The sequence below is a fragment of the Clytia hemisphaerica genome, unplaced genomic scaffold (genome assembly GCF_902728285.1).
Source record: "Clytia hemisphaerica strain Z4C2 unplaced genomic scaffold, Clytia hemisphaerica genome assembly, whole genome shotgun sequence".
Taxonomy (NCBI): domain Eukaryota; kingdom Metazoa; phylum Cnidaria; class Hydrozoa; order Leptothecata; family Clytiidae; genus Clytia; species Clytia hemisphaerica.
Window position 1 is genome coordinate 1,247,693 of NW_027104175.1, and position 12,931 is coordinate 1,260,623.

Sequence of the window (12,931 nt, forward strand, 5' to 3'; positions counted from 1 at the left end):
TTCGAGAATTTTCAATAGAACTAGACATCAATCACTAAGAAGTTTATTCTACATGTATAAGTAATTCTTGATGACGCAGAGGACTTTGTAATGGTTTCAAAACAAGGCAATCGTTAATGAAAATAATTTATAAAAATGCCTATAATAATAGGGGACTAAACCTTAGGATCCGTGACATCTTTTATGTGACGCTACCAAACCCATTTGCTTTTGAAGAGTGAAGTATTTAAAGACCTTTTCGAGAGAGGGTTTTTGGCTAAGGCCTAGGGAAATCTTTTATGGGGTAAACGGGTAAATGGTCCATTGTGGAGTCATGTTTCAAAATACCAACATTTGGATCAGAAACTTTCTACTGATTACGAATCTATTCTCAACTATGGCCTGGAAATCTTGAGCTGTTGCCATTGGGTAAGGGATGTCATATAAGATCTTTGTAAAATATAAAACCCGAAAATTAAAGTATATGAATCAAATTTCATTAAAACCAACTTCTTGTTTTTCATTAAAATTCAAATAAATCCCGAATTCATTTTATTCTTCTTCTAAACTAATCAGAAACTATAAGCCTTTCAATGTTCTTCCCTGCAACATCTTACGTCAAAACTCTAACTCAAAAATAGGTTAAAACGCAACCAAAATCAAAACAATGGAAAAGTCCAAAGTAAAAATAAATAATCAAATGTAATTTATGGTCATCAGATAATTTATATTGGTAAATATTTTCTTCAAAGCTTTCGTTAATCATCAAAATCTTCTTTTCCCTCTCCCTGCTGTTCTTCTTCTAGTTTCTTCTACCACTGTACTACCTTCGTTGTTTAAATTTTTTTTTATTTCATGGGCCTTTCTCAGGTTTCAAAATCTTATCTACTTTTGAGCTTAAGGTCGTAAGGGTTAGCCCCCTTTTTCATAACATAAATTACTTGATCAAAAGAGGCTTGTACGTATGACCTTGCCAACGTCACGTAACTTGCTAGTATCCATTGCATCAAATACCATTGACAAAATCTCTTCTAAAAAGTCTTTTGCCTGCTTCAAATCATCTCTATCCAGTATCATTTTCAAATTTGGTAGAATTTCTTTTATTCGTTTTTGACATTTGACTTTTAAATTCTCGTCCAGACGTTTTATCACATTAATTTCTGGTATGAAATAATGCTTTAAGAATCCACTTTCAATTGCTACAAGTAAATCTCTAAATAAGATGTCAATCGCCTCCCAAATCTTTGTGTCATTTTGCCAATTGTCGAAGTTGTTCAAATTGACATCTTCGAATCTCCATAAAACAATAGTTTTGACGATGTATGAAGTTAATTTGTCTTCATCGAAATGTTTTAAGGATTTATTGAATATCGATTTAAAAATCACGTAGACAAGTTTTTTTGCATCTGAAAAAGAGTTCAATATAAAATTCTCAATATGAGAGAAAGAATAAGTCCATTCTGTTGCATTGATGTTGTTTTTTTCTTCGTGCGATGTTTTAGCTAGAACATAAATATATTCTAATATATCTTTGGTTAAGTTGTACTGTGTTCTTTTGAGAAAATCTAACATGACCTTTGGTCTGTAGAATATTCTGAACATTATTGCGTTATCGAGCTCGGTATTCATGTAAAGTTTCTCATCAACGTAAAGTTGCCAAAAGATCTTAAGTGTTGACTTGGTCTTTTCTCCAAAAAGCCTCAATTGTAATTTCTTAAATTTTTTCCCGTGTTTCTTGAAATGATATTGAAAAAGTAATTCACCATTTCTACTCTCTGTATCATTTCTCGGGGACAATTCCTGTAAAAACTGCATTTTCACAAGATAGGGACGCAAATACTTGTATTTCATTACAAAGAAGTTTTTCCATATTTCATTATTTGGTAGACAGCTTGTTAGAACCTGCAAATGACCTGGTTTTCCTTTAATGTCATGCAAACATTTCGCCGGATTGTCAATTTCATAATTTAGAATAGACATTAAATCAATATCGATATCTCTATTGATAAGATGTTTTGTGTACTTCAGATTCGCCTTAAACATCGATGCGATAAAAGTGCCCTGGTCAAGGCTGCCAGTTAGTATCATTTCTTTGAAATAATTCGCTGCATAATCCGATATCCGTTTGCTAGATACCAGATTTTTTAGTGTTTCTTCACGGCCATGGGCCTGTCGAAAATCTTCCAACAAGGATTCTATGATGAAAAATAAAAGAAATAATTTGAAAATCAAAAATTATTTTCAACGGTGAAGATTTCGTTTTTCTATTATCTATGCGTTTTCACATTGATTGAGCCATTGAGCTATTTCCAATCTTTGAAATTTTATACTTTTCAAATACATTTATTACGGGTTAGGACATTTTTAGAATTAAAGCCGAATACATAATCGACTCAAACCACAACATTCAATTCAGCAAAAAATATTTACTTACCAATTCTTGGGCTTTGCGTTGGATAGAAGAGTTGAAGTCCAATTGCGAACAGAAAAGCCAGTTTTCTTTGAATCATATCTTGTTGACTTGTGTTATATGCAATGATGAATTTCAGTTTCCCCAGATTGAAGAACACAGTAAAAGTTTCTCAATTGTCATCAGACAGAACTATATAGCTAGACATATGTATGTTTATCTTTACGCTAGATTTTAATTAATTTGATTGCAATTTTATTTAGATTTATGTATTTTAAATTATGTTCATTCTTACTCGCGCTAAGCAACCTAAAGCAAAGACTTAGTTTACATTAGTAGGGTGCCAAGCTTTAATAAAATCATTTTGTTTTTAATTTTATAAAAGCTATCAATAGATAACTTTGACCCCTTGTACTATATGCTTTAGTGTAAGAAATTACATGGGTTGATCCTTATTTCCTTAGTAAGTAAGTCTGCGACCGTAGTCGGAGGCGACCCGAAGGCTCCTCTTTCGATAGCTGTCTATCCGAAGATAGGGGAGGGTGCCACCATTTCTCCCTGGATTTCCCCACTAACCCTTGATCCTTCTCTTAATTGCTGATCATTAAGCAGAGAGGCATCAAGTATCATTTTGAGAATCTTTGCTATGACTCGGGTAGGGATTGAACCCACAACCTTGCGAACCGTAGGTGAATACTCTACCACTGCACTACGATCGCTTCCTTTTCTTGAGATATGTTTTACTGTATTTTTTATAAAAGCAAACTCGACGGCTTAAATATTGGGAACAAGTTAAGAACACTTTCTAGGCATTATGGAGTCCAATTTCTTATGGGAATATTTTCAAGGGTCACAATTTCACTTAAATTTCTATGAAAATTCTAATTGCCGGCACCGACTTTTTTATCCGATTGTAATGTTCGTTCTCTTTTTCATATTTGTAGGGCAAGAGACTTGGTAATATATGTCTGGAAGGTTTGAACTGTATTGTTGGATTTGTATGCAATCACCTTCCTCATGAAATACGACCTCTTCTTGAGAGCTTGGGTAAGATGTGATATTTTACCTGGATAACCTTGTTAGGACTCTTAGACAGTCTTCCAATGGTTTTTATGATATCCACGTGGTATCCACGGCCTGGCTATCCGTGGATTGAACGGAAATCCGGGATCCTAACTGGGAACCCCTGATTTTGGCGCTGACACTTTAGACCACTCCATCAATGCTTCTGAAAGATGATCTTTTTTTCAAACATTGGTTTGTTGTAAAGTAGATTATAAGCAACTATTCGCAAGCTACGGAAGATTTTCCTTCTAGGTATCTCTATTTATCCTTCCATCGCGCTGCCAACAGTGCAGAAAAACCGTAAATGTTTTTTACAAGTTTGAGTTAAGCAAAGGATTTAAGTTAATTTCATACTCAAAGTTTCATGCCATCCAGGATGGTAATGTTTTTTAATCTTTTCTGATCATATGTCGATTTCCCGTTTAGATTTCCACCCAGATGTGGTTTCCCAGAATGACATGACGTCACAAGGAAGCATAATTTACAGAGTGGTTCGAAGAATGCAGGTTGCTTGATTATTTTCCACTCAAATCTATTTTTTTCTGTGATTTTTTTTCATATAATGAAATTTAAGTTGTACTCATTTAGAAATGAAGTCTTGAACAATGAGGTCAAATTCAGAAGGGTATATGATACAATTTGAGGGTTTCCTTAATAATGGGATGACATGTTGCCCACAAATCATTCCATAACTAAAATCGTTACAGTGGAGTCAACTTAGCTTGATCTCCATAATAGCTCGAATTCTTCTTAATTATTTTAACCCTATTAGCCCCATGGAGGGGGGGGCTAGAATCTCTTCTATATAAAAGATAATTGAGGGTGGTAGATCCCACCCCTTGGGCTACAAAAATCAAAAAAGCTTGGGGCTAAAAAGGTTAAGCTTTCAGGCAAATTTAGCTCTTGCAAAAAAAAACAGAGACAAATCTTGCGTCTGCTATCGCATCTTCGGGCTATGGAGACTCTTACTTAACTGGCTGTATTTACTTTTCGCACAATTTAGCGTTTAACAGTGAAAGTGATCATGTCGCCAGATGAGGATTTGGGACCGAAAGAAGCTCAAGTTTTGATCAACATGTTATCTTACCTCACTCCGCATCTTGCAGATCAAACTGAGGTACCAGTTTTCTATATATATGATGTTGTTTAAGGGTGTTACCCTCCTTGGAGGTTCTTTGCCTATTACTGATTTATGTGTAAAATGTGTCCAAGTCTCTTATCCAGGTTACTAGGCTATCTAAAGAGGAAGTTTGAGATGATGAATAACACGGGTTTCGTCCGACCCCTTGTAGTTTTCACTAGAAAAATCCAGATACTCTGATTGGATTAGAAATTTACACCTCAAGCTTTACTTTTTGCCTCTAGTGCGAATCGTTACCTCCAAAGGGGATAGTTCGTCCAATTTGGACTTTTGACCTTAAATTAGGTGGAATGCATCACAATAGCTCAACTTTTACCAAAAAACACTACATCTTGAATTTTTTGTCTTCACCCAAAAAATGGCTGTTGACGCTATACTCTATTATGAACTTGACATTTCGGTGAGAATTCAAATGTTCAGATCTAGTACTTGGCATGTCCATGTCATTTTACAGACCAGAATCTATAGAAGGTTAGTTTGATTCTTAATGACAAACTCAACCTTCTGACCTATTTTAAATGGTATATCATGCATATGTTAACGTTAAACTGTAAACTATATTTTTATAATATTCTTGTGTTGATAGGTTGTTCAAGTTTACTCGTGGTACTCAAGGCTGTGTATTGATCACTCTGTCGGTAAGAAATTCACTGATACCTAGACTTTTTCATCCTGTTTCTCTGGTTTTGTGCGCACATTCTTGTCAAACTATGGACTACGGGAAGGATTTTTTATGTTTCTGTATGTTAGCCATTTTCGAAGCTATAAAAGTATTCATTCTCTTATTTGTAAGGAAATCCTGGAAATTGATCCTCATTTCATAAAATAAATTGGCTGTACGAACCTATTTTTAAACCAAAAAATAATTCGTGAAAATGTGTGGATACCCCTGGAAGATAGGAAATTTTGCAAAAAAACCTTAGAAAATTGCAAGTGAGGGTGAACGAACTAAAATTTCCCCCTGGAAAATTGTCCATCCCTTGTATGATAATAAGATGGAATGGCCCAAATTGTCCATTGTTGCTTAATTTAATGGCTTGTCCAAACATCAACGTTACTCAGAATGAAGGCTCGACGTTTAAGTAGGTTGTTACTTCTTCGCCAGGATAAACATTTCCGAGGTGGAGCAAAATGATATCGGAAAACTGATGGCTAGGCTACTGGTATTCGAAAACACTCTTATTTCATATCCTTGATCTTCTAACTATTTTTTTAATCTTTTCATTTTTCTATCTGTTAGATGACCCATTACTGACGAAAACCATCTTCACCAAGTTTTTGAATCTTCATCACCAATGTAAAGGAAGTTTATCGACGGTAGGTACTTTCCTTTAGACGTTTGATTTTTATTAGAATTTTTCGTGTTCCAAACATCATCAATCCTTCGATCTAAGCCGAGAGGATCTAAGTCGGAAACGTGTATCCATTGGCGCGGAACATTAAAAAAATTAAGCTATCGTAAGAAAAAAAGTTCCAACAAGTGATTGCCTTTCAGAGAGTTCTTGGTTCATCAATGGTAATAGAGAGTGATTTACTCCGACGGGGTTTAAGATTACACGGGGAACAACAATAATGATTACCCAACATTATATTCGAAATTCATCTGATGGAAGAAAAAAGAAAATTATCTAAAGGCAAAGAATCTTTGAAAATACCTTCGTGTATTTTAGATTTCGAAAGTTTGTCAAGACATTCACAGCCGTATCGGTGATATAGATGAGGTAACCTTTCTTTTAATTAATCTTTATATATATTTACATTTAAGACTCAATTATTGGACAATCCAATTTTTCGGACACTGTTGGAATGCGGGACATTATCACTTTCACTATTTTATACAAAACCTAAATATCTGCTCACTGTCGATGATGTACGCTAATGTGTACAGCTTTTGTGGGGCGTGACTAAAGACAAAAATGAAGCGCTAAGAGAAAGATACGATACCAGGTTATCCGTACTCACGCGATTGTATTATCTTTTTCGAGTCATTGCGTAATGTTTTCACCGCTCAATTTTGGATTCGAAATGGTATTGCTTGGTATTGCTAGTTTATGGTTTTTGACCGATTTGTTATGGTATTATTTTCATTCTTCAGGATATCGAAGTGGAAGAATCGTTACATTTCAAAATTATTACTGAAAAGAATTCAGTTCCAACCATCTTTGTAAGTATAGAAAAAACCCAGAACCAAAGAAAATGAATTATAGTTTTTAGCCGATGATGGCAGAAGAATCTCTAGAAACGTAGCCAAACGTTCAATGATCCAAGCCACGATAATATAAATGATTTTAGTGTACTCGTATGATTCTAATCGTTTCAATCATTGATTCTTTTTGTCTAAGAAGGTCTGTGAAAGAAACTTCTCATGAGTTTTCTGTATACACTTTTAAAATTTAGCTTTAAAAAATATCTCAATTCAACCAACGACTGTTTTGTATCTCATCCTAAGATGATATTTCACCTCGGAAAAAAACATAGAATGGATTTGAAACCAGTGTACAAACAATTCTAACGCCCCTGAATATTTACTCATGCGAACTTTGTAAAATGAGAGACATTTTATAGAAAGGTTTCTTATAATCACTGCGAGACATTTGACTAAATACCCGTAGGAAAGGTGCAAAATCAACCAACGTCTATAAAGACCCCCCTGATTCGATTATGATTGATTTGATATTTTCGTTCTTCTAGTTGCTGATTGGTCAACATATTGAGAAAGTTTTGGATGAAATCGACTCCGTGCTCACGAAACTCAAAAATAATAGTAAATCCACGACAGGTAACATTTATCTTCTTTAGAAGCAAAAAAACATTTTTAAAGAAAATTTGGCGAAAATCATACACGATTCGCCTATTTCTTCCTTCCTTTTGAATGCCGTTTTCTAAAATTTTTAATTTTTTATTAAATGCGGTAAAAAATTAGAAATGTGTCAGAAAATGTGTCTTTAAAGGATTAAATTGAATCTCAGCAAACTTAGCTGTGAGTGAACTCGAGAAATTTATAAAAAAACTTTTTCTTCGGTTAATTTAAAAGTCCTAAAGATAAAAGGGTAATCAATGCAGAAATTCTGCGGAAACCCTTTTTTTGTTAGGAGGTACTCAAAATTAATTGAAGAAATCTTTTCCGAACCATTCTTAAATCCAGAGACTTATTCGATTCGTCGACATAGGTCGACAATCTACGTTCGTCCCTACGACTACGTGCATTTGAAAGTGCCCAAATGCCAAGTGAACGAAATTTCAGCCAATCAAAACCAAACAAAACGTAGCCAAACGTACATCTTGTGATCCAAGCCATGATGAACTTGCATAATGAATACCACAGGGTTCGATAAACTCAAACTTATTCAGATGATTCAGAACCAAACTTTGTAACTTTTTATCTGACTTATTACTTTAGACGACATTGTAAAGGACAAACAGCAAAGGATCTGCCAATCATTGATCGGTATCGTGTTATCAATACACGAACTTGTCCAGTCAGCTTTCACTCCTGGTACATGCGCAGATAGCATCACCAAGGTGAATACATTAGGTTTTATTTATAAAAGGGAGTTTCCCATTTCCTGGCATTTAGAACTATGGTCAGACTTTTATCAAGAATATCAACGCACTACATATCCATTTTTTTATTAACTTTTTTTAGTTTTGAGCCTAAAGATGTTCTAAATATGTTCTTATTTAACTATTTTTTGGACCTACCTCCGGGTGCCCCGGTGGAGGTTCTATAAATTAACCCATGTCCGTTCGTTCGTCCGTCCGTCCGTCTGTTACCAGCTTTTCTCAGGATTGGCTCATTAGTTTTTTCTGATTTTTTGCACAATGATGCAAAATGGCAATGCCCAGAACGTGACGGAGCCCGATTTTTGAGAAAAAATTTATTTGGGCAAATTTGGGCCAAAAACTACCTAAAAATAGGGTTTTTTGGACTTTGTGCAAAATCCTGTCATTACTTTTTTCAGATTTTTTGTACAAAGATGGAGGGCAAGATTCTCTAAAGAATGGCTGAAGTGGTTTTTCCCGGAAAATTCTTATTCGCCTTAAAAAACGGATTTTCGTATTTTGGGGGAAATTCCCTTTAACCAAATAAGAAAATATAGCTCTTCTCAATGTTGACTCGTTATTTTTTTCTGATTTTTTGCACAATGATGCAAAATGGCAATGCCTAAAATGTGTCGGAGCCCGATTTTCGAAAAAATGTATATTTGGGCAAATTTGGGCCAAAAACTGCCTAAAAATAGGGTTTTTTGGACTTTGTGCAAAATTCTGTCATTACTTTTTTCTGATTTTTTGTACAAAGATGGAGGGCAAGATTCTCTAAAGAATGGCTGAAGTGGCTTTTCCCGGAAAATTCTTATTCGCCTTAAAAAACGGATTTTCGTATTTTGGGGAAATTCCCTTTAACCAAATAAGAAAATATAGCTTTTCTCAAAGTTGACTCATTATTTTTTTCTGATTTTTTGCACAATGATGCAAAATGGCAATGCCTAAAATGTGACGGAGCCCGATTTTCGAAAAAAAATATATTTGGGCAAATTTGGGCCAAAAACTACCTAAAAATAGGGTTTTTTGGACTTTGTGCAAAATCCTGTCATTACTTTTTTCTGATTTTTTGTACAAAGATGGAGGGCAAGATTCTTTAAAGAATGGCTGAAGTGTTTTTTCCTGGAAAATTCTTATTCGCCTTAAAAGACGGATTTTCGTATTTTGGGGAAATTCCCTTTAACCCAGTGGGCACAAGACGTCCAAAGGACGTCCTTAGAAGGTCCATTTTGGACGGGAGGACGTCTAGCGGGGACGTCTATTGGACGTTCAATGGACGTGCAAAATGAAGTCACTTCCGTCCGTCCGAATTTGGTCCGAAAAAGACGTCCTAATTGGACGCGAAATAGACGGTATGTGGACGTTTCTTTTACTTTAGACGTCGGAAGGACTTTTTACAGACGTCATATGGACGCCGGAGTGAGCCACTTCGTTAATTGGACGTCTGAAGGACGTTTTACAGACTTCATTTAGACGCAAGTACGAGTGAGTGACTTCATCTATTTAGATGCCAGAACTTTTTCCTTGGAAGGTTTTATAGTCAGCTTTCCTCTTTAAAGCATTAAAAAATTCTCTTACGGCCTTTATAATTTTGTTGAGTATTTATGTTTCTTTTCAAAAGAATTTCAATTTCAATTTCTGTAATTGAATTATTCCAAGTTGACAATATCACTTAATATCACTAAATTCAGTTAGTTTTTTCACGTCAACACAACAACAAAGGTATTAGAAAAGTAACAAAATTAGGTTTTATACTTTGTCGAATATATTATCTTCTGAAGTAAACAACTGAAACAAGTATCGTAACAGGTTGGAAAAAAACTACGTACAAATTTTACGCTTTGATGAAATATATATAGTACTTTTGTTTCATGCTGTACAAGATAATGAAATGTTTTGAAAGCTAAGCGCCCATTCTTAATTAGTTAAAAGAAAGTCTAATAACAGTCTTTATAGTGGAGTCAGTTGAGTGAATAATTTATAAGAATCGTGCAAATTGTGATAAAAGCATGAAATTTGGCACAGAGGTCAAGAATGATCAACTGATCAAAATTTTCAAGGGAGACAAGTGTCAAATGTCATGTGTCACTCCCTGTCAGCATTTGTTGACAAACAAATATGTCACCCCAAAACCTGTCATATTATATATCGTTGGAAAGCTAAATAAATTCTGAACAACTTTTTTGCCTACACCAACTTCAGAAAATGTACCCAATAAGAGTAAATGTCAATTTTAGATTAAAAAATGACGTCTTCGATTTTAGTGATTTTTCAAGTTCCTCGAAACCCATCATGTTATACATCGTTGGAAAGCTAATTTAAAACTGAACAACTTTTTTGCCTACAAAAATCTACTTAAATGTACCCAATAAGAGTCAAAAACGATTGAAGTCACATCATTGTTTTCATGATTTTTAATTAAATAATATTGTTTGTATAGTTTAAAATAAATAAATACATCAATACAGTACATGAATGAGACCGACAAAAAGCAGCCAGAAGAGCGTTTCTCCTTCTCCGCCTTTCACTCAAAGCAGAAAGAAAATGATCCTGTAACGTTTAAAACCCATTCAGCTTTATTACCAGTTTTTCTAGAATCTGTTAACTCCCCTGCAATGGTCAAACACTGCATGGAAATCATCCAAAACCTTACTAACCATCTCAATCGATCACAAAGCCAAACGATCATCACAGGAGATCAGCCAGTGTACGCATTACGCAAGCAAGTGCAATGGATGTATCCGGACCAATTTGAAAATGTTCTTTGGATGATGGGTCCATTACATATCGAGATGGCCTTCTTAGATGCAATCGGTGACTGGTTTGAAGGATCCGGCTGGACAGATGTTTTTGAGAGGGCAAAAATCCAAACAACAGGGAGAATCGAGAGCTTGCTCAAGGGAACGAAAGTCAAGAGGACGGGATACGCACAACAATTTTCCCTTGCATCATTATTCCATTTGTCGAAGTTGTAATTTCAAAAGCAAAGTGTCTACAAAGATTATGGCAAATGGAAAGCAGCACGAAGGGAAGAATCGGCAAATGCTGACTTTTGGTTTACCGCAATCGAGATGGAAACTCTATATTTCCTGTTCATCAAATCCATTCGAGAAGCAGACTTCGATTCCTTTTTGCAGTGCCTTAAAGCAATGATGCCTTGGTTCTTCGCACTTGACCATACCCACTACTCACGCTGGCTTTCTGTATTCATTCAAGATTTGTCAAACCTAAAGTTCCGAGGAAACGACACCTACGAAGCCTTCAAAAAAGGATACTTCACTGTCCGTAAAAGCAATCGTGTCTTCTCCAATATTGGAATTGATCAAGCACACGATCAAAACAACAAAGTTCTGAAGACGGATGGTGGAATCATTGGAATACTTGACAACCCAAAAGCTTTACTGAAATGGGCTGTCAGTGGACCAGTCATTGCGGAGATGTTGAACGAAGAAGAAAAGTGTTGCATGCCAGAGAAACACCATGAAGACACGAAGAGCTTTGAGGAAACTTTCCGCAAGGATAGGTCAGCATTCGTATCATCTTTTCAAGAGTATGGGAATCCCTTTGAAGAGCAGGAAAAGAATCTGATGCATTTAACTTCACGACACGTTTTCGATGACAGTACAACCAAATCAGCCAGATATTTGATCAGTATGCTTCTTTCGTGAAGAAAAGATTAGTAGACAGGAGCTCGTCACTCTACGAAAATCTACCACGCAACAAATTACTTCTTTTCCGTCAAAAGCACACAATGAAGGCATCCAAAACTAAACAGAAATTGGCGACTTTAAATGCTGAAAGAAGATTATACGCCAATCTTTATGTGGCCTGTCAGTCGAGAGAAGGTGATCTCGAAAATTTCTTTGCCCACGAAAATCATTCTTTTCCGATTTCTATTCCTGAATACGGGAAACTCAGAAAGGCAACGTCGAAATCAGATTTCATCCAATGCTTGGAACCAAAGGTCGAAGTTAAGCATTAGGCACCAGATGTAACTATGAAAGTTATTGATGGGGCAGCTTTTGTCAACATGAACCGTCCTCAAATATCCAACACATATGGAAACTTTTGCAAAGATGAATTGACCAGTAAATTGAGAGCAGCTTCGCAAAACATCCAGAGGCTAGACGTCGTCTTTGACGTGTACAAGCAACGAAGTTTGAAGAGCCAGACCAGAGAGAACAGAGGAGAAGGTATCCGAATTTCCATCCGTAAAGACACAAAGATCTACAAGGATTTCCAGAAATTCATGAGAAACGATACAAACAAAACCGAGCTGTTCACGATGCTTGCTGAGACTGCTGTTGAGGAAATTAATGAGAAAGAAACGACCGTCGTCTCCACTGTTGGAGATATAATATTGACAGCACAAACCTTGCTCCTTGCAACCACGAAGAGGCTGACACAAGAGTTTTCTTGCATGTCCTTGATGGTGCCAGAAATGGATTCAAGAAGGTGTCAATAGTCACAGTTGACACTGATGTTGTTGTCATTGCAATCCAACATTTCGCTGCATTGAACTTGGAAGAGCTCTGGATTGAATTTGGAGTTGGTAAATCAAGGAAGTATATCCCCATTCACGACTGCACGAATATCTTGGGTGCAAAGATTTGCAGCAGTATATCATTTTGGCACTCGTTTACCGGGTGTGACACCGTATCATCATTCAATGGCAAAGGAAAGAAGACTGCCTGGAAGGTGTTGAGACTGTTTGAAGAAGGACAAGAAACATTTTCAAGGTATGAATGAATGATTTCTTCTATTAAAATTAGTCCACATTTTTATTAAAACTA

The 12,931-nt window shown here is 35.8% G+C and overlaps 2 protein-coding genes across 2 annotated transcripts in view; one reads left to right on the forward strand and one right to left on the reverse strand.

Moving 5' to 3' along the window:
* LOC136814452 (uncharacterized) overlaps window positions 1-12,931 on the reverse strand; it is a 792,139-nt gene that overhangs the window by 127,219 nt on the left and 651,989 nt on the right. The window lies entirely within an intron of this gene.
* The window catches only part of LOC136814445 (Fanconi anemia group I protein-like), a 62,811-nt gene that overhangs the window by 40,784 nt on the left and 9,096 nt on the right, over window positions 1-12,931 (forward strand). The window contains exons 34-42 of the mRNA XM_067070993.1: window positions 3,334-3,436; window positions 3,881-3,960; window positions 4,458-4,571; window positions 5,182-5,233; window positions 5,836-5,912; window positions 6,266-6,316; window positions 6,691-6,759; window positions 7,287-7,374; window positions 7,996-8,117. Coding sequence (XP_066927094.1) covers window positions 3,334-3,436; window positions 3,881-3,960; window positions 4,458-4,571; window positions 5,182-5,233; window positions 5,836-5,912; window positions 6,266-6,316; window positions 6,691-6,759; window positions 7,287-7,374; window positions 7,996-8,117 — 756 coding nt within the window. The remainder of the gene's footprint in view (window positions 1-3,333; window positions 3,437-3,880; window positions 3,961-4,457; window positions 4,572-5,181; window positions 5,234-5,835; window positions 5,913-6,265; window positions 6,317-6,690; window positions 6,760-7,286; window positions 7,375-7,995; window positions 8,118-12,931) is intronic.